Below are 22,456 nucleotides of genomic sequence, written 5' to 3'. Positions count from 1 at the left end.
GTTTAGTGGTTACCAGAGAATAAGGGGGGAAGGCAGAAGGTAGAAGAGGGTAAAGGGGGTCAAATACGTGTTGACATAAGGAGATTTGACTTTGGGTGGTGGACACACAACACAATATATAAATGATATAGAATTGTACACTGTGAAGCCTATATAATTTTATTAACTAATATCACCCCAATAAATGTAAGGAAAAAAATAAAACCTTAATATATGAAGGGATATATATTAGTCATTGATGGGAAGACTCAGTATAATATAGACATCCATTCTCTGTAAGTGATCTAAAAATTCAGCACAATCCCAAGAAAAATGCCAGTGGGATTTTTTGTATAAATTGATGAAGTGATTCTAAAAATGTATGTGGCATGACAAATGAACTAGAATAGTCAAAACAATTTTGGAAGTAATTGAAGGATGCATTCTACTTGATGTCAAGAGTTTATATAAAGCATAATATAAGGTATATAATTCAGACAGTGTGGTATTCATAAAAGGATAGCCATATGGAGCAATGGAACAGACTAGTGAGCCTAGAATTAGACCATTGAAATACATCCAGTTGATTTTCATTTCAGGTGTACAAACAATTCAATGGAAAAGGATAATCTTTTCGAAAATGATACAGGCACAATTGGACAGCCATATGAAAAAAAAGAATCTGAATCTATTTTAGCACCATATGCAAACATTTACTCAAAATGGGTCATAGACCTATACATAAAACTTAAAACTATAAGACTTTTACAAGAAAACAAAATACTTGGACCTCGCTAAATGTTTCTTAAATACAACCCATAAAGCATGATCCTTTAAAAAAATTTAGTACATTGGATGTTCCCAACTCAAAACCTCTGGCCTGCAAAAGACTGTTAAGAGAATGCAAAAACAAAAACAAACAAACGAACAAAAAACAATGCACAGAAAATATTTGCAAAGCACAGATCTGATAGTGAACTTTTATCTATAATGTATAAAGAACTCTCAACAAGCTAAATAATAAAACAATCCAATTTTTTAAATAGGCAAAAGATTTGAACAGACCTATTTCACTTAACATGATATTCAGATGGCAAAAAAAGTAAATGAAAATGAAAAATTGCTCAATATCTTTAGTATGTACAAAAAATGTAATTGAAAACCACAAAGGGATACCACTAAACACCTTTTAAAGTGGCTGAAATTTAAAACAAAAACTAAAACCTAGCAGTAGCATGTATTGGCAAGGATATGGAGCAATTGGAAGTCCCATACATTGCTGGTAAGAATGCAAAGTGGTACGACCACTTTGGAACCCAGTTTCACATAAAAGCTTGTATGAGAATAATCATAACCACCTTAGCATCCCACACTAGAAACAACCCACATGTCCTTCAGCTAGTAAAATGGATGACCGACTGGTACATGCATACAATGGGATAAATACTCAGCAATAAAAAGGAAGCAGCTCCTGAATCATGCGTGCAACAACAGGAATGAAACTCAAATGTGTTAAGCTTAGTGAAATAAGTCATACTCAGAAGGATATGATCTCATTGATGATATTCTGGAAAAGTAACACAATGAAGATTTAAGACAGTAGTGGCTAGCTGGTAGGTGCAGAGAGTGGAGGTTAATCACACAGTGGCGTGAAGAAGGATTATGAAATAATGAAACCTCTATGCCTTTGTCGTAGTGGTAACTACATGATTACTTGTATTTATCAAAACTCATACAGCTGTACAATTAAAAGGGTGAATCTGACTGGTTTAAAATTATATCCAGTAATCCCAACTTAAAAGAAAATCATTAGGTGCAGTTAACATCAGATTGGCACAACAGTGAAAACGTCAGTGAACTTGAAGTCATGACAATACAAATCTAATATGATTCGAAAATAAAGATTGTAAAGAGAGAGACTTACAGAACTGTAAGAGAATAGCAAGCAGTTAAACATACATGTAATTGGAGTTTCAGAAAGAAGAGAGAACAATGTAGAAAATTATTTGAAAAAATGCAAGCCAAAATTATCGAAATTTTATCTGATACAGCAATCCTACTAGTGCAGGAAATTTAGTGACCCTAGTAGGATAAATTTAATTTATCAAAAAATTAAAAACACTAAATACATCATGACAAAACTATTGAAAACAAGAGATAAAAGTAAAAGCAGTCAGTGATATGGGGGGAAAAATTACATTTTCCCACCCCTCTAAGTAAGAATGACAGCTGACTTCTCTTAAGGAACTGTGGAGACTAGAAGACAGTATTTACCAGGGTGCTGAAAGAAAAATAAAATACTTAACTTAGAAATCTCTGTCAGGGAGAAATCTTCAAAACTGAAAGTGAAATAAAAACATTTTCAAAAAAAGAGAAAAGAGCTATGAGAACTATCACTACCTGAACTGCGCTACAAGAATTGCTAAATGAACTTCTTCAATCTGAAGGGAAAAGATACTTGATGGAAATTCACATCCACAGGCAACATGGAAGAACATTCTTATGGTTCAAAAGGCTGTTACATTATGGGCCCTTTCTGTTGCTCAGATTTATCACGTAAGACGTTTTCTTGTACTCACTGCCCAGCCCAGTGTTTTTTTGCTTTTGTTTTTTCCAAATTCTACCAAACCCATACTGGATCCTGAAATCAATCTAGAAGTTCATGACCAGCATTTTACTTGAGAAGTAGAGTAGAATGGGAAATAACCAGACTATACTAATTTGAACTCTATTAATTTTTAACTTTATCTCAGCTCTGTGTGCTGATTTAATGGTGTACAGTCTAAAATGTGGTTTTTGATCTCTGAGTTGCAGTCCAAAGTATTTGGAAAACGGGGCCCTACCTGCACTGGCCTTTCTATTTTGACATCCCAAGTTTGTATATGTTGCTACCTGAGGACTTTCTTTTTGCATACCTTTGCATGATTAACTTCTTTTCAACCTTTATGTTGGAATTTTACTATTATCCTCCCACAAGAGTCTTTCTTGCCTTTCTGAAAAAGCAGGGTACTATAATTACTGTCTGCATTAAATTTTTAAAAATTCCTAGAGCTAAAAGAGTACCAAAAGTTGCATTTGAACTTATCCAGAATTTGTATCTAGTAGTCAGACCTTTCTCAAAATTTGCAGTAAAAAATAAATGTAAGAAGCCAATAAACTATAATGACAGTTTGTTCTAGGTAGAGAAACGTTATTAGATTTCTCTAAATCTGTTTGCCTGGAATTATAAAACGCACAAATAAAGTCTTTTTATTTATTTATTTATTTTAAATTTAACATCTTGTTTTCCATCCCTTGCCTTTTTCCACTGGAAATTACTATTTTGCTTTTTTTTTTTTTTTTTTTTTTTTTTTTTTTTTTTTTTTTTTTTTTTTTTTTTTTTTTTTTTTGGTACTATGTTAAAGCAACTTTCTATTAATTCTGGAATTTCTCTACTTCTCAGTGGTCAAATGTGAATATCCAGTACTCAAGAATGGAAAACTGGTATCAGGAACTAGAGAAAAATTTTCCTACCAAGCGGTGGTTTTATTTGAATGCCTGTCAGGTTTCTATCTTAATGGCAGCAACCCAGTGTTCTGTGGTGGAAACAATACTTGGGAGCCTGAGATGCCAACGTGTATTAAAGGTACAAATTGTATCATTTTCCCTCTTGTTTTTTTAAGGTTTTATTTCTTTGACATTAAATATCAATGATACGGTCAATGATAATTGAAAAGAGGCAATTTTAGTAATTAACTCTGTCTTGTATTCATATCCATAACAGATGTATGACATAAAGTTCATACAGAATTTTGCTGTTGTGATTTTATGTTTTCATAGCATCCTTTGCACGTTTTGTACATCATACAGGTATATAAATTTCTCTTGTTCAGTATTTTTATGTATAAAAATGGAAAGCAACCATTTTTCAGGATAAATTGAATCGTGAATTTTTATCTAAATAAATAAAGTCATAATTCATATAAATGAAAAGAAAGTGATAATTCCCAAGTGATTAATCCTGTATTATTATGTTGTTCAATATTAGTTCCTCTCAATATAAAACCTCTTATTTTAAGTCATTCACATTTAGTAACTTCTTACATTAAAATCATGTTATATCCATTCATTTATCACTTTTAGTAATAGGAGGAGGAAGCACACATTTGCAGCCATTTATTTCTTATTCTTAGTGATTCTAAAATTATTTGCCATAGTCCACAGATATAAACAGGCATGTAAATTTGGGCAAGTTATTTAAACTTCAAATATATTTACTTATATGTACAATGATTTAATGTCTTAACTATTGGATGATGATAAAGCTTAAATTGGTTGCACTTAAAGCACTTAGCACAGTGCCTGACATGCAGGAGGCTCTTAAAGGAAGCTCATATCACTTAGAGCATCACTCCAATTAGTATTAGTGAAGAGGAAGGGCTGTGGCATTTGTTTTCTAACATGTATGTTTTTGTGTCACCAATTTTGCTGTTTTAATTCTTTTTAAAAGTGATCTGTTGACACATTATTATTTTTTAAATTAAAGTTTATTGGGGGGACAATGGTTAGTAAAGTTACATAGGTTTCAGATATGGGTCTCGGATGGGAGACACATGTCTTCCTGGTCCAGGACTGTGTTTCATTTCCCAGACTGCAACAAGTTTAGTTCCTTTTTTATGTAGTCCAATCTGAACTGGGAAATTACTGCTGTCTTCCAGAACAGACTGGTATTTCTGCCAACTCCACCTCTCCCCACCTCATAAGTTATTCTTTTTGTCTTTACTGGGAATTTCTATTTGGCAACTGAAAGGCAGGGAAAGTCCTTATTTATTTCATAGCAACTGAAAGGCAGGGAAAGTCCTTATTTATTTCATAGCAACTGAAAGGCAGGGAAAGTCCTTATTTATTTCATAGCAACTGAAAGGCAGGGAAAGTCCTTATTTATTTTTCATAGCAACTGAAAGGCACGGAAAGTCCTTATTTATTAAAATGAAATGGAGGACGTGTTGCATGGACAACTGATCAACTGCTCTGCTTAAGACTTGAGAGACTGTTAGATACAGTGGGAGGAGTGTCTTCCTGATTTCAGTGCTGCGATCCCTGGCTTCTCTTTGGTTTAAGCAGAAACCAGAGACAGGCATCGTGGGAAGAGCATTAGCCTGGGCCGACCTCGCTCAGGGTCCTGGTTAGGCTCTGCTTGTTCCAGTAACATCCTCTCTGCGGGCTTAGTTTCCTGTTACATCTGAGAGTGTTGCACTCAAGTAAATCTCAATTCCTGGCTTCTAATTTGTTGGTATATTTCTGGTTTCCCAATATTTTAAAGGATTGAGGGGAATTATGCATGTAAATGTGGTAATAGAACACATTTTTACAATTCGTGTGTACCTGGTGCCTTGTAACCACCTTGAGTACCTTAGCTGAGTGCTGTGAGGTTTGGGGGAAAAGAGATGGTTTTTTGGTGGACTGCTATGTTACGATTACAGGTGAACTTTATGCTCATCAACACGTCCATGTTTACTTACGTGGTCCTAGTGGGTTTGTGCACTGTGGGATACTGTTTGTTGATATGCTCTTTTGAAAGAGTTGACCATAAGAATTCATTAAGGATTTATAAGCACTGATAGAGTTCAGTGTTTCAAAGAGAAGAGAGTTGATTGTGAGGAAAAGTTCATGAAAAGGAGAAACAACAGGGACTTTTTTTTAAATCAAAAATCAAAACTCCTCATGGGATTATTAATCATCTTTTCTAATCATCAGTTAGAGAAAAACTATGTGGAAAGAATCAATAGCAACATATATGATAATAAAGTAGATCTGATTGTGCTAATAACGAAACTAGGTTCATAAAACATTAAGTGGAAAAGTATACAGATCATGTGGTATGATACTACTGGATGGTATTCTTATAAATAAATGTTTTCTCTGAACACATTACTTTTATGATTTATTATTACTTCTAGGATTTCCATTATAAATATAAAATTATAATGAACATTCTTATGAATATATCTTTATGTACCTGTGTAAATATGTATTTAGGTCATATTCCCAGAAGTAGAAATGCAAAGTTCGGATAGTATGTATATTTTTCATTTTGAGACATAATTGATCTTTCCAAGAAATAAAAAAATCATATTCATAATTTTGTATTGAAAATGCTAGTGAATGAAATCAAATTTATTTTTCCAGGTGTTAAGCCTACTCGTGCAACCAAGCCTCCAGTTTCAAGATATCCAGGTTCAGTGACTTTATCCAATTTATACTGTTAAGGATTTCATAAGGTGATGGGTGAAAAGTCATGTCTTATTTTAATTTGCATTGCTTTCATTATTAATGAGGCTAAATCTTCTACGTTTACATTTATTTATTCATGTCCTTTGCTCATTTCTGTTAGGTTTCTAAAATATTATTTTTGTTGATTGTGAGAGCTCATTACAAATTAAAGGCCTGTTAAAATGTAGTGAACATTTTTTCCAGGTTTTTTTGGCCTTAATTTTACTAGTCAGTTTTCTTTTAAGATTTTTATACTCTACTAATGGATATAGATTCCTTTTTATAACTTTGTTACATGAGTAGTATACAAATGTATTTTTGTAAATTTTCAAACATTACAAAAGTATACAGAATAAAAAATTAGTTCTCCTTTTCTTTGTCTAGTCCATTTTCTGAGTTAATCATTGTTAATAGTTTAGGTGTCTTTTTACTATTTCTGTACTTAAATATCTTTATATTTATAGTTATACATATTTTAGCATTTTTTTCCTTTTTTCTTAACCAGAAATGGGATTGTGCTGTTCACATTTTTCTAAAACTCTCACATTTTACACTTACTGTCTTAGATTGGGGTTATATTAAGATTTATCCCCATCCTTTATAATGATAACTTTAACATATACCATATTTTATTTAACTTTTTTCCTATCATTGGTCATTTATATGCAGAAGTCATTTATATACCATTTAGATGGTAGGGTGTATCGATCTTGTCCCTAATGACAATGAGTGTTGTGTCTTTCTTATAAAAGCTTTAAGTTTCACTGTGCTCAAATTATGTAAACATTTCAACCATGTATTCTGATTGCATTCAAATTGTTGGTACATCTGAAATTCACCATATTATATAGAATGAGATTGGGTCCCATCAAGTGGCTAAGTAGCACCATTTGTGGAATAAGTTGTTTTCTCTCCAATTGTTTTATCATGCATTAAATTCATAGGCTTCATTTTTGTTCCCTAGATTATGTCTGTTCTTGTGCCAGCATCAAATCGTTTTCTTAAATGTAGTGCTGTAATATATTTTAATATCTTGCAGAACACTTCCTGTTCAGAAGTGTGCAGGCTACTCTCATGTTAATTTTTCTGGATCAACTTTTATTAAATTATTTTTATCAATTATACATTCTAAGTGTACAGTTCAGTGTCATTAAGTACATTCACGTTGTTGTGCAACCATCTCTACTATCTATCTTCAAAACTTTCCATCTTCCCAAACTGAAACTTTTTACCCATTAAACAGTCATTGCCCATTCATTCCCCTCTTCTCTACTCCAGTAACCCTATTCTATATCTATGAATTTGACAATCCTAGGTACCTCATATAAATGGAATTTTACATTTGTACTTTTTTGTCTGGCTTATTTCACATAGCATAACGTTTTCAGGGTTCATCCATCTTAGAGTAGCATGTATCTGAACTTTTCTTTTTATGGCTGAAAATATTCCATTGTTTATATATACCACATTTGTTTATCCATTCATCTGTTGGTAGACGCTTGGCTTGATTTCACCTTTGGCTATTCTGAGTATGCTTCTCTGAATATTGTCATTCAAGTATCTGTTTGAGTCCCTGTTTTCAATTTTGGGGGTATATACTTAGGAGTAGAATTGCTGGGATTTATGGTATTTCTGTATCTAACTTTTTGAGAAACAATCATACTGTCACAGCTGCACCATTTTACATTTTCACCAGTGATGCACAAAGGTTCTAATTTCTCTAACTCTTTGCCAACACATATTATTTTCTGTTTTTCGTTAATAACAATCCTATACCTGGTAGGTAAAATATGTGAAGTAGTATCTCACTGTGGTTTTTATTTGCATTTCCTCCTTGATTAGTGATGTGTAGAGCATCTTTTCATGTGCTTATTTGCTGTTTGTACAGGTCTGACAACTAAGTTCACGAACTTACCACCGTGCACTTACATTGGCAGCCCTGTACAAACAGCTCAGTAAGGTTTCATAACCTTGGTATATCAGTGTCTCACAGCTGTGTTCATGTTGGTATGTGGCGGTGTCCTGCTGAGTGGCATTCATTATGTTGGTGAGTGTTTTTTGTGTGCCATTGAGAGAATGTCTGAGCTTGAAGTAGAGCAACAAACAAACATTATATTTCTTGTTAAACTTGGCAAGAGTAAAACCGAAATCAGGGACATGGGAGTCCAAGTTTATGGGGATAATGCCATGAAGAAAACAGCAAATGGATTAAACATTTTTCTGAGGGGAAAGAACAGGTCACTGATGAACAGAGGTCAGGGCGGCCAGTAATGAGCAGAACTGATGAAAACATTGCAAAAATCATCAAATTCTGCAACAAAATTTTTGGCTGAGTGTGAGAAGCATATCAGACCAAGTAAACATTGATAGAGAAACAGTTAGGAAAATCTTAACTGAAAATCTTGGCATAAGAAAGGTGTATGCAAAAATGGTCCCAAAGGAGCTCACCAATGAACAAAACGCAACGGACAGTCGAAGTTTGCCAAGACCTTTTGGAAAGGCAAGACAATGTTTTGGGCCGTGTTATCACTGGTGATGAAACACAGGTGTACCAATATGACGAAAGAAAGTATCAAAGTGCACAATGGAAGTCAGTCAATTCTCCATGACCAAAAAAATTCTGTCAGTCCAAATCAAGAATCAAAACGATGCTGCTAAGCTTTTTTGAAATCAGAGGGATTATTCATTATGAATTTGTACCAACTGGACAAACAATTAACCAAGTTTACTATTTGGAAGTGCTGAAAAGGCTGTGTGAAAAAGACGAAAACAACCTGAACTTTTCACCAACAATTCGTGGCTCTTGCATCACTACAATGCACTAGCTCACATGGCACTGTCTGTGAGGGAGTTTTTAGCCAATGAACAACTGTATTGGAACACCCTCCCTACTCACCTGACCTAGCCCCCAATGACTTCTTTCTTTTCCCGAAGATAAAGGAAATATTGAAATTTTGGTGACATTCAGGACATCAAGGGTAATACGACGACAGCTCTGATGGCCATTCCAGAAAAAGAGTTCCAAAATTGCTTTGAAGGGTGAACTAGGCACTGGCATCAGTGCATAGCTTCCCAAGGGGAGTACTTCTAAAGTGACCATAGTCAGCAATTCAGCAATGAGGTATGTAGCACTTTTTCTAGGATGAGTTTGCGAATGTAATTGTCAGACCTCGTAATATCTTCTTTGGAGAAATGTTATCAAGTCCTTTGCCTATTTTTGAATTGGGTTGGTATTTTTCTTACAGATATTTAGGAGTTCATTATATATTTTAGATATTGGATCGTTATCAGATTTTTTTGCAGATGTTTCCTTTCATTCTGTGAGTTATCTTTTCACTCTATTGATAGTGTTCTTTGATGCACAAAAGATGTCCAATTTCTTTATTTTTTTCTTCTGTTGCCTATGCTTTTGGTGTCACATTCAAGAAAGCACTGCCAGATAAACAGCATGAAGATTGTCCTCCATGTTTTCTTCTACTAGTTTAATAGTTTTAGCTTTTATATTTAGTGTTGATCCATTTTGAACTAATTTTTGTATGTGATATAAGATAAGGGTCGAACTTCATTCTTTTGCTTGTAGATATCCAATTTCCCAAGAAACTTTTGTTAAAAATCTGCCCTTTCCCTACTAAATGTTCTTAGAAGCTCACTGTAGACAATCATTTGACCATATATGTGAGACCCTCTATTCAATTACATTGGTCTGTATGTCTTTATGTCAGTGTCATTTTGTTTTGATTGTTGTAGCTTTGTAGTAAGTCTTGAAATCAAGAAGTATGAGTCCTCTCAACTTGTCTCTTCTCTTTCAAGATTGCCTTGACTACACTGAGTGCCTTAAGATTCAATATGAATTTTAGGATGGGCTTATTTATTTATTTATTTCTGCAGAAAGCATCCTCAGGATTTTGATAGGGTTTACACTTCATCTATACGTTTTTTGGCTTTTTTTGTAGTATTTATGTCTTAATATTAGGCTTTCCAGTCCATCAACACAAGATTTTTTTTTTTTTAATTTTTGTCTCCATTAATTTCTTTCTGTACTATTTTGTTATTTTCAGTATATGAGTCTTTTACCTCCTTGGTTATTCTAAAGTATTTTATTCTTTTTGATGTTATTATACGTGGAATTGTTTTCTTAATTTCCTTTTTGGATTGCTTATTTTGATGTTAGAAATGCAACTGATTTTTGCATGTTGATTTTTATAGCATACAATTTTGCTGAATTCATTTATTAATTCTGTCAGGTTGGGGTATTTGTGTATGTAAAATCTTTAGTGTTTTCTATGTAAAAGATCATGTCATGTATGAACAGATAATTTTATATTTTCCATGCCAATTTTGATGGTTTCTATTTCTTATTTTACCTAATTACTCTGACCCAAACTTCAAGTATTATGTTGACTAGAAGTGGCATATGTGGGCATCCTCTCTTGTTGCTAATCTTAAGGGAAAATTATACCATTGACTATAATGTTAGCTATGGGTTTTTTAATAAATGACCTTTATTTTGTTAAAGAATCTTTCTAATCCAGATCAACTTCTAACCTACTTTCAAGCCCTCCACTTTTAAAAAAAAATTTGGGTAGCATCACATTAAACACAAGGCTAATTCTGAGAATACAGTAATGATAAATTTGCTTATTGTACCACACAATATTGTCACAGGAAATGTCAATGGACAGGAAGAAAAATGTTGTTGACACTGAATATAAATTTCTAAGATTTTCTGATACCATCATTAATGAGCAACACTAATATAATTAATAAGGAAACTGAAATTATAAGCACTTTTATACAAAGGCAAACAATCAAAAACAATGAATTTATAGATCTTTAAGCTTTATTTAGTCTTTCTGTTTGTTTTAACTATTTCCTTTTTTTTCTTTTCTTTTTTTTTTTTTAGGATATCCCAATCCCAATGAATTACCATCAATTGAAGACTTTGAGGAATTAGGTATTATTTAGTTATTAATAAGCCTGCATTATAAGACCATAGCGTTCTACATGAAAATATCATGTTGATTTATTTGTAGTTAGGGAAGAAATAAGATGTCACCAATTATTATTAATAATTGATATTTACAGTTATTTTCATATTATAGATACCATGACAAATGTAAGTGGTAGTATGTGTAGACACATATCGGTAATTTTCTCTAATCTTATGAATTCTAATTGTGTTGTAATCTTTCCTAAATAACCTGGTGGGGTAACTATAGCACAGAACAATGACAAGTGAGGTTCCTATTAAGAGTTTCACAGGTGGATCCTATATCTGGAATCTATTCGAAGTGTTCTGTGATCAAAATAATATAGATGCACTAGCAGTCATACTAAAACTAGATTGGTAAGTGTTTTTGCTGTAGTTTTTAGATTATCTGATCAAAATTAAAATGCAACTACTATCTAGGACCCATATATGCTCAATATCTTCAAAACTGTTTTCATTTTTCCTCAGATCCAGGAACCATTGCTTTGATTATTCTTACTATACGTAAGTATCCCAAGCTTGGATACCACTTAAATCAAAATATTACTGTGAAGAAGTATTATTTTTTAATGATTTTGCAGTTTCTATAGTTTTTATAGGTTGAAATTAAGTAAACCAGTCAATAAATACCTGACATTTTATATGATATACCACCTCATGTTGGTGATTATATATTATTTTATATTCTATATGTCCACTTATAACAAATTCTAATTAATACATGTTTTTTCAAGAAGATTAGTCATAAGAGTTTGTATTCCATATATGCTTTTGGTAATTTTCTAAATTAAGCAAGGACTCTGCTGTGACTTACTGTGTGGACTGTTTTAGTGATTCCAGGGAATTGCGTTTAGACAGTAAATAGTCCAGGTGGAATATAAATGTATATGTGCTTAAATAAAAGAATATTTCTGACCACAGAAATGTAACCAATATTAATTTCTTCTGCTAGATTTTGAATCTTGGAAATTATTTTTCAGAGATACGTGTCATTTATTCTCTGTTTTTTTGTAGTTGTTGGCATTGCAGTAATTTGCACCTGCGTGTACACATGTCTTCGCAGAGAGAAGAAAGGGTAAATTAAAGCGTGTTTCTTCTAATTTAATGGTCCTTCTCACTCTTGACATACTTTCGTGTCACTTTTGTTTGTACTCTGTTTTGCATGCCATCTATTTTTAAAATGTGCTGTGTTAGTGTGCCATCGGAATTACATTTCCTTACTAAAAATATCTTCAGCTGCTTTTAACATTATTGCAACAAGAGTAATCTGTGCAGACTTGCTTCAACTATTATATATATAACTGGAAGAAAATTTTTTGTGGGGTTTAATGTTTAAGTTCTGCAGCAAATCTTAGATCATTATGGGGCCTTCCCTACCGTAGGTATATTCTAGTTCCTAAATTGGGCTAGTGGCAGGGTTAAATTTAAATAGTTCACTGTGGGGACTTTGACAGTTGTATTCACTGTAATTTTTAGGATGAAAGCTTCCATTTGTCTGTATAAGTTAGGTAGTTAATAAGAAGCTCTGTAAGTATCTCATTCAAATACCCAATTTGATTTCTTTTCATTTAGACTTTTTATTTATGTACGTTAAACTGGGGAATCAGAAGCAACACTATTTGTTTTTCCTGTTAATGTTCTCGTAATTTACAGCAACTGATGGGTTAAATAAACTTAAAGTTAGTGAGAGGGATGAGATTTATAGGCACTGAATTAACTTTACCTGACTTTTTATCTATAAAAATTGAAAAAGGTGGGCTTAGAATAGAAAAAAAACAGAAAAACACAGATCTTCTAAGGAGAATAGCGTTTTTAAAAATCAAACTTAAATTTTAATGAAGTAATTTACAATTTATGAAAGACAATAAATCCTGGAGCGTAGACCAAAATTAGGTAATTTGGAATTTCTGATTTTTAGTGACATTTTTTCCTGCAGTTTTTGAAACGTCTTTGAAATCAAAAATACAATTTTAAGAATTTTGGTATTCGTGGTTTTATGATGTTAATTTAAAAGCTAAAATGAGAGCCAACAGGTTTTTATTTGGGACCAATGAATTGCAATTCTTGCAGCACAGATTCAGGCAGAAACCTGTATAGTGTCCTGATTACAGGGTGAAGCCAAAGGGGTTTTATGAGAACTAGAATGGAGTAATTACATGAGAAGAAGAAAGAATTTCTATTGGCATTGACAAGCAGAGTGACTCCTTAGCTGTGCATGATTGGTTACTGATTTTATCTTCTGATAGAAAGTCCACAATTCTTAGTCCTTGTGGTCAGGAGCTGCAGTCCTGCTGGCTTTGCAAACCTTTGTTTGTAAGGCAATGTTGCTTTGGCCCAGTCCAAAGGTTCTTTTGCCCAGTGCAAACATTCCAAAGATTCAAAGAGCAAGACATGCAAGGCAGTTCCTCTAGAATGGTGCTCTGGCTTCATTTTAAAATTGCTCCCCTATGTCAACTTTTACAGCAATATCTTCTTTTGTATTAATCACCTGGTTTGGGCTATGTAATAAAAGTACATTTTTCAGTCATAAAGAGTTTAAACATTTTTTATATTATTGGCTATCTTTTTCAAATACCCGTTATGCTTTCATTTGAACCCTAAATCTTATATTTTTGGAACATATTCTATGCATATGTATATTTCAATCAGTTAGTATAATTTTAAATTACATATACACAAGAGTGTGAATAGGAAATACTATCAGTTGGATATTTTTACAAGTCCAAAAGGTTTGTGTCATGTGGACAAAAAGGGGGTCCTAGGAATGTAACCGCACAGGGTGATCAGGTCATAAATTCCTAACTGGGCAGGTCATGGTAGGTAGTCACACCCTAGGCATATACTCTTTTTTGGTAAAAGTTTTATTGCCTTAAGCAAGCCCTGTCCATTGTTTTTGTGCATCTAGGTAAACATACCTTTAAAATATGTGTAACCACCCTCAAGAGAACACAGAATCTTAACTATCCTGTAATCCAGTTCCTGCCTTGCTTTCTTCTACCTTCATATAATCTTTCTTACGTTCCCTCCTTAATTTCAAATGTGTAAAAGAGAATACAAAGTTATCATTCTCCAAAGTATTTGGGATCTTGCTTCCCAGCAATTGTCAGTTTTGGCTCAAATAAACTCATAACAGTTCTCTACAGGTTTGGATGTTTCTTAACATTGACAGAAATAACTTCTCAAGAAAGTAAAAGAAAATTGTTTTCTGCTTCTCACTTTCCTTCTTTAAAATATCACTGCACCAAAATACTTAAAGGTTCCTTAATAAGTATAATAAAACTCTCTCTAGCTAACTGTTAATGGGTCTTGTAACCTGAACATCCAATTCAAGATGGTGACATAGGAGGATCCTTAACTCACCTCCTCTCACAACCACCAAATCTACAGCTACACATGGAAAAATTCCCTCAAAGAGATCCAAAAACTACTGACCAACTTCCACACATCAGGTGGAGAGAAAAACACTCAAAATGGATAGGAGAGGCTGAGACACAATCTCTCCATACACCCCACCCATGGCATGGTGACCCACAGTCAGGTGGGGACTCATATCTCTGAGCTTCTCCCTGAGGGGTGAAGTGTTTGAACCCCACATCTAGCACCCCATCTTTTAAGTTCTGCACCTGAGAGATGGGCTACCAAAACATCCTGCTTTGAAAGTCAAAGGCTATAGAGAACTGAGATATAGTTCTTAAAGGGTTCAGCCAGTTAGCTGTGGCTAACCCCCCAGGGCGCAGTGCAGAAGTAGCTGACTGAAACACACAAGTCTTTCTGGAAAGAGATCTATTTTCTTATCTTAAAAGCTTCAGACTGACTTCCAGTCAAGATGGTGGAGTAGGTGAACTCTGTGCTCACCTCAGCCCACAACCACACCAAAATTACAACTAAATTATAGAACATCATCGAGAACCACCTGAAGACTAGCTGAACAGAATTCCTATAACTAAGAATATAAAAAAGAAGCCACCTCAAGACTGATAGGAGAGGGGGAAATATGGAATGGGCATGTCCCACACCCACAGTGTGGCAATTAAGAATTGGGAGGGATATCCCTGCTGTGGAGGTCTGCCCTGAGGATCAAGGAGTCCCAGCCCCACACTGGGTGTCCCAGTCTGGGGAACTAGTGCTGGAAAGTGGAGTCCCCATAACATCTAGCTTTAAAAACTCTGTCCCAGTAAGACGGAGGGCTGGAGGAGACGTAGGCACTTCTGGTCTGAAAGGGATCTAACACAGAGTCACTTGCTCACAAACTAACTGACTCAGGACCCCAGTGCAAGCGCAGCAGCTCAGAAAGTGCCAGGAAGAAATGGGAAGGAGCTAAATTGATAAGCTTCAGGTTGAGGGCTGTGGCGGCAGGGATCAGTAGCGCTCCCAGGAGACAGAAATCCTAACAGAAACCACTGTTCCTTTTCTGAACTCTCCTCCCACCCAGCTGGCCAATCGCTGGCAGACACCAAATGTGAGCTCTCCATTAACATGGGTAATACCGTTCAACGCCCCCTGGTGGTTCCTTCAGACCTTGCGTCATCCAACTCACACACCAGGCCCAAGCGTCTTCTAAGCAGTTGTTCCACACAAGTGGCCTATCGTGACTTACGGTGAGGACTTCCTAAAATTTCTAAAAGGTCCACAAACCCCATCCAAACAAGCAGCAATAGGCCTCAGTGTGCCTTGTTCCTCTTGTAAGGTGGCCCCAAGCACAGTACAAATGGTTACTGGTCTTAACTTCCATTGTAACTCCCTTCAGGTTGCCCCAAGTCTGGCATAAGTCGTGGCCATGCTTAGCTTGGAACATAGCTGCAATTAAGTAACCACAAGCCCAGCAAAAGTAGCAGCTGGCCTCAGCTCACATAGTGGTGCCCACCAAAGACTTGCAAGCCTGGCACAAGTGGCAGCAGGACACCGTTCCCAGCATACCCTCTTCCAAGCACCTCCAAGCCCAACACAAGTGGCAACCTATTGCAAATCACTTTGTAGCTCCTACCAGCTGGCTGTAAGCCCAGCACAAGCAGGGGATGATCTTGGCCTGCACCAGAGCCCCTCCCAAGAGGCTCCAGAACCAAAACACCCAATGGCTGCTTCAAACCACACCAGGGAACCATCAACCATTTTTACAAATGACACATCCAAAGGGCAGACTTAGCTGGCATCAGAGCTCCACTAAAGTAACCGCTGCTCCATAGTGGAGTCAGCCCCCACACGTCAGCTTGTCTACTGTAGCTCCGGCCAGCCCTCATAGCCTGAAGTCAGCCTGAGGATCAGCCCTTCTCATGGATGTGCCAACAACAATCAAGACCCAAATAAACAGGCACGTACAACTCACACAAAGGACACCCCTGGAGAACATGGCTCAGTTTACAAAGGAGACTGCGTCACTGGTCCCCTCACGACACCTATTACCTAAGACCAAGACCAGAGATGTATTAGATCTACCGTATTAGAAATAAACACAGGGAGTCAGCCAAAATAAGGAAACAAACAAGACAAAACTCCAGGAAAATAACTAAAGGAAATGGAGACAAGCAATCTAGCAGATACAGAATTAAAAACTGGTTAAAGGATGCTCAATGAACTTAGGGGAAGAATAGATGAACTCAGTGAGAAGTTCAACAGAGATATATAAAACATTAAAAATTGTGGTATAAAACAAAAAAGAACCAGTTAGAAATGAAGAATACAGTAGAGGGAATCAACATCAGATTAAATGAAGCAGAGGTTGAATGAAACAGGTGAATTTTACCAAACATTCAAAGAAGAATCAATACCCATACTTCTCAAACTATTCAAACAAATTAAAAAGGAGGGAAGGCAGCTAAGTTTATTTCACAAAGCCAGCATTACCCTGATACCAAAACCAAAGACATTACAAAAAGAAAAGAAAATTATAGGCCAATATCTCTGATGAACATAGATGCAAAAATCCTCAAAATATTAACAAACCAAATTCAACAATACATTAAAAGGATAATACACCATGATCAAGTGAGATTTATTCCTGTGATGGAAGTTTGGTTTAATATCTGCAAATTAATTAATGTGATACACCACATAAACAAAATGAAGGATGTGATCATATGATCTTGTCAATAAATGCAGAAAAAGCATTTAACAAAAACCAGCATCCATTTATAACAAAAACTTTCAGCAAAGTGGGGATAAAGGCAACATAACTGAACATAATAAAGGACATATACTCGTATGACAAACACACAACTAACATTATATTCAATGGTGAAAAGCTGAAAGCTTTTTCTTTAAGATCAGGAACAAGACAAGGATGTCTACTTTCACCACTTTTATTCAACATAGTATTGGAACTTCTAGCCATAGCAATCAGACAAGAAAAAGAAATTAAAGGCATCTATATTGCAAAGGAAGAAGTAAAACTATCATTGTTTACAGATGATATAATACTATATATAGAGAACCCTAAAGATTCCACCAAAATATTATTAAGACTAATAAATGCATTCAGTAAAGTAGAAGGATACAGGATACTAACTGAGCCAGTTATTCAGACATTAGTTGCATATTTATACACCAATAACGAACTATCGGAAAGAGAAATTAAGAAAAAAAATCCCATTTACAGTTGCATCAAAGAACAAAATACTGAGGAATAAATTTAACCAAGAAGGTAAAAGACTTGTACTCTGAAAACTATAAGACGTTGTAGAAAGAAACTGAAGGAGACAAAAATAAATGGGAGCATATAATGTGCTCATGGATAGGAACAATTAACATCATTAAAATGTCCATACTACCTGAAGCAATCTGCAGATTCAGTGCAATCCCTGTCAAAATACCAATGTCATTTTTCACAGGACTAGAACAAATAATCCTAAAATTTATATGGAACCAAAAAAGATCCCAAATATCCAAAGCAATATTTAGAAAGAAGAACAAAGTTGGAGGTATCACGCTACCCAATATCAATCTATTATTACAAGGCCATAGTAATCAAAGCAACATGGCACTAGTATAGAAACAGACACATAAATCAGTGGAACAGAATACACAGTCCAGAAATAAACCCCATATGGTCAACTAATGTATGACAATAGAGGCAAGAATATGTAATAGTGTAAAGACAGTCTCTTCAAAAAATTGTGCTTGGGAAAACTAGACAGATACATGCAAAAGAATGAAACTGAATCACTTTCTTACACCATATACAAGAATAAACTCAAAATAGATTAAAGACTTAAATTTAAGACCCAAAACCATAAAATTCTTAGAAGCAAACATAGGCAGTAAACTCTGACATTGCTTTTAGTATATATATGTGTGTGTGTGTATATATATATATATATATATATATATATATATATATATATATATATGTATATGTATATGTATATGTATATGTATATGTATATGTATATGTATGTATGTATGTATGTATATATATATTGGATATGTCTCCTCGGGCAAGGGAAGCAAAATAGAAAATAAATAGGACTACATCAAACTAAACATTTTTGCACAGCAATGGAAACCATTGACAAATAAGCTGTAAACAGCCAGATACATCAGGGGAAGGGCCAGCAAAAGACAGCCTACTGAATGGGAGAAGATATTTGGCAATGATACATCCTTAAGGGGTTAATATCCAAAATATATAAGGAACTTATACAACTCAATACCAAAACCCCCTAAACAATTCGATTAAAAAAATGGGCAGAGTACCTGAAATGATATTCTTCAAAGAGGACATACAGATGGCCAATAGACATATGAAAAGATGCTCAACATCACTAATCATCAGAGAAATGCAAATTAAAACCACAATGAGATATCACCTTACACTTGTCAGAATGGCCATCAATAAATTAAACAAGTGTTGGCAAGGACGTGAAGAAAAGGGAACTCATGTGCACTGTTGGTGGAATTGTAAATTGGTGGAGCCACTATGGAAAACAATTTAGACGTTGCTCAAAAATTTAAAATAGAACTACTATATGACCCAGCGATTCCACTTCTGGGTATTTATCTGAAGAAATCCAAAGCACTAATTTGAAAAGATAAATGCACCCCTATGTTCATTGCAGCATTATTTACAATAGCCAAGATGTGGAAGCAACCTAAGTGTCCACTGATAGATGAATGGATAAAGAAGAGGTGGTACATGTATACAATTGAATATTACTGTGCCATAAAAAAATGAAATTGTAACATTTGCGATAACATGCATGGAGGGTATTGTGCTAAGTGAAATAAGTCAGAGAAAGACAGATGCTATATGATTTTACTTATACTTCAAATCTAAAAAACAAAATAAATGAACAAATTCATAGATACAGAGAACAACATTATGGTCACCAGATGGGAGGGGTGTGGGGGAGATGGGCAAAAAAGGTAAAAGGGATTTTGCCAGTTATAAAACTAATCATGAGGATGTAAGGTACAGCATAGGGAATATGTCAATAATATTGTAATGTATAGTGTCACATAGGTACTAGACTTCTTGGGGTGATCACTTTGTCTAAAGTGATCAAAATGTCTAATCACTATATTATACACCTAAAACTAACAACATTGCATGTCAACTGTAATTGAAAATTACATACAAAAAAAATCTATACTGTGCTTCACCCTCAGCCTGGGTCAAGGGGCAGCAGAGCCCTTCCCTGTGGTGCAGAATATCTGAAGCCTTTGTGCTCTCCATGTGTCACCATGGGCCCACGCTCCCTGGATGGAACAGGCATGGAACAGTGAGGACTTTAATGTTGGCGGCACTCATTCTTGCTTTTGTCATTGTCAGGAATCCTGGAAACACAAAGTGAAATTTCTGGAAGGGACGTTAGGGCTCATTCAGTCCAATGTGTTCACTTTACAGGTAAAGAAGATGAAGTCCAGGAAAGAGAAGAGGTTGCTCAACACAGGGACACACATGAGCAGTTAGACTAGAACTTGACTGTCTTGACTTCCAGTCCTCTGATCTTTATAAAATGGGGAGTGTTGTTGTCACCTAATATGTTTAGGAGAGCACAGAGTCGTTATTTTTCATATGCAATCATTTCCTGTGGGCTTCCATCAGGCTGTCTATCTGCATGTCCATCAGTCTAACAAAGACACAGAAATATGCCGTAAACAGCCAGATACATCAGGGGAAGGGCCAGCACAAGTGCTGAGAACTGCAAGAGGCCCGACTCAAGTTTTCACCTGAGAAATGGACACCCTTAGCCCACGTCCACAATTCCAAGCTGGCTCTGCACACAAGCTGAGTCTCCACTTTCTTATAAGTAGCTGCAGACATAAATGAACCTGGCCACTAATTCATCCCTTTGAAGCCACTGCACTGCTTCACAGACGTAGGAGCCATACTTCTCGGGAAGGAAGAGGGGAGAAAGGGAGGAAATAAATAAGGTAAAGGAAGGAGGAAATGGCAGAAGTAGAGGAGGATATAAATCAACTCTGCTCTACCCAGAATAAAGGGATCCAATCCAGCCCACGAGACAATTCCTCAGCACTAACCCTGGGGCCTCTCTTACATTTCAAGTCCTGGAATAAGAAGTTTTGCTTTCTCACTTCTCCACCCAAAATGAAACTCAAACCTCTCACTTCCTCATCTTTTCACTTCCAGCTCAGATCGTAGAAGCAGCATCTTCCACACTTGCCTTTGTGGCATGTCTGGCCCACTCCCCTGCAGCCTTGAATGTCACAAGAAGTTCTGAAATTTGCTCTGCTACAAATATATTTTATCACTTCCTTTGCAGCTCCCATGCATTCTTGGATTTCCAAAGCCACTCCAGCATCAACCAGGAGCTGTTCGGAGGCCCAGGCAGCTGTTGTGAGGTAGTGTTATAGCTCCCAAGGCTTGGCAGAGGGGAACCTGGCAGTGAGTGATCAGTGTTACCAGAAATCTCACCTGTTAGGTACATGTCACACCAACCATCCCTGATTTCAGAGTCAGGTTGTCTTTCCAGGCGCAAAGACATTATTTAAGATGAGCTGTAAGTTTGTGTATAAATTTGTCTGTGTGCTTGTTATTTTTAGCTTCTGAGTCCCTCATCCTCAACTGTCAACTTCTACCCAGCTTGGTGCTGTCAGCCCTCACCTGAGATGCCATCCAACATGGCTTTTTAAACTTGACGATTCTCCATGCCCTGATATTGCAGGTTCTCAGGCCTATGCTCTCTCTGCCTCGCTGGGTCTCCCTCTAACTTCTTATTTCACCAAATCACAGCTTCTCCTTTGTTTATGTCTCACTTCTCCCCAGACCCCATTTCATCCCATTCAATGTATCAATCATTTATTGAGCATCCACTGAGGTCACACACTGGGGTAGCACTTCAGGGTTTGCAAAGAAACGTAAAACATAGTCTCTATCCTCAGAGAACTTCAATCTAGTAGGAATAAGACAAGCACAGAAATAACTAGGATGCAGGAAAGAATGCCTTCTAAAGTGGGATGAAGTAAGATGAGAGGGAGAATCACACTGGCTTGAGGGGAAGTGGGTGACATTGAGGTGGGTCTCATGGTGTGTGGGATTTAACAGATGGCATTGGTAAGAAGGCATCTGTCGTAGCAGGAAGTACACAAACGAAGGCAGTAAGGTAGGAGGGGCATATATGCTCCATCAAGTAAGGTTCTATAGGCTGCAAGTGACAGAAAAACCAATGGAAAGCTGTTAAATAAGAAGGACACTTATAATCTCACATATCAAGTAAGTGGTCACAAGGTTGGTATGTTTAGTAACTCAATAATATCAGGATTCTGTCAGCTTCTCTGCAGTTTTCTTGGCCTCCCTTGTCATATCTGAAAGGCAGCTTCAGACACTCTAAGCGCCCATCTTCACAGAAAGTTCAAAGACAAAACAGGGGCATGTCTCTGATTCTTTCTACAAGTGAGGACTATGTCCCCAGGAGCCCCAGCACGTTTCCCGTCATTGGCGAGGACAGCATCGCGTGTCCATGCCGTGACTGATTGCTGGCGATGGGAACTGGAATTGACAAACAAATCAGCATTCAGTTCCAGGACCTGGGGAAGAGCTCACGAAGCATTGGGCTGCCAGGTCTAAAATAAAGTGGGCATTTGAAGTAATGGAGAATAGGGAGGTTCTGCCCTTATACTTTGGCTTTCTCCCTCTTTGTAAGCCTTTGTACGGACAATTCTGTCTACCTTGGCTGCCATATTGACACTCTGACCTTCCCACTAGGAGCTCCCAAAGTGTTTTCCATTCGCCTAACCACACTGAATTACAGCTGTTATTTTATTGTTTGCCAGCTCCAC

General features: G+C 36.0%; 1 protein-coding gene across 7 annotated transcripts in view; it reads left to right on the top strand.

The window, feature by feature from the left end:
* The window catches only part of LOC109439469 (membrane cofactor protein-like), a 37,325-nt gene extending 15,094 nt beyond the window's left edge, over positions 1 to 22,231 (top strand). For 3 of the 7 annotated variants that reach the window (XM_019719784.3, XM_074322463.2, XM_074322464.2), the window contains exons 6-11: positions 3,422 to 3,604; positions 6,148 to 6,195; positions 11,135 to 11,185; positions 11,690 to 11,725; positions 12,236 to 12,296; positions 20,941 to 22,231. In XM_019719784.3, coding sequence (XP_019575343.3) covers positions 3,422 to 3,604; positions 6,148 to 6,195; positions 11,135 to 11,185; positions 11,690 to 11,725; positions 12,236 to 12,296; positions 20,941 to 21,031 — 470 coding nt within the window. In that variant the 3' untranslated portion in view covers positions 21,032 to 22,231. Of the gene's footprint in view, positions 1 to 3,421; positions 3,605 to 6,147; positions 6,196 to 8,119; positions 8,187 to 11,134; positions 11,186 to 11,689; positions 11,726 to 12,235; positions 14,358 to 20,940 lie in introns of those variants that run through there. The other 4 variants (XM_088801689.1, XM_088801688.1, XR_012492975.2 and 1 more) reach the window with 3 other exon arrangements.
* Positions 22,232 to 22,456: the final 225 nt, after the last annotated feature.

This window comes from Rhinolophus sinicus, chromosome 11, assembly GCF_057876585.1.
Source record: "Rhinolophus sinicus isolate RSI-liver-muscle chromosome 11, RSI-T2T, whole genome shotgun sequence".
Taxonomy (NCBI): domain Eukaryota; kingdom Metazoa; phylum Chordata; class Mammalia; order Chiroptera; family Rhinolophidae; genus Rhinolophus; species Rhinolophus sinicus.
The sequence above is the reverse complement of the archived record's forward strand: the minus strand, read 5'-3'. Positions and strand labels throughout refer to the sequence as shown.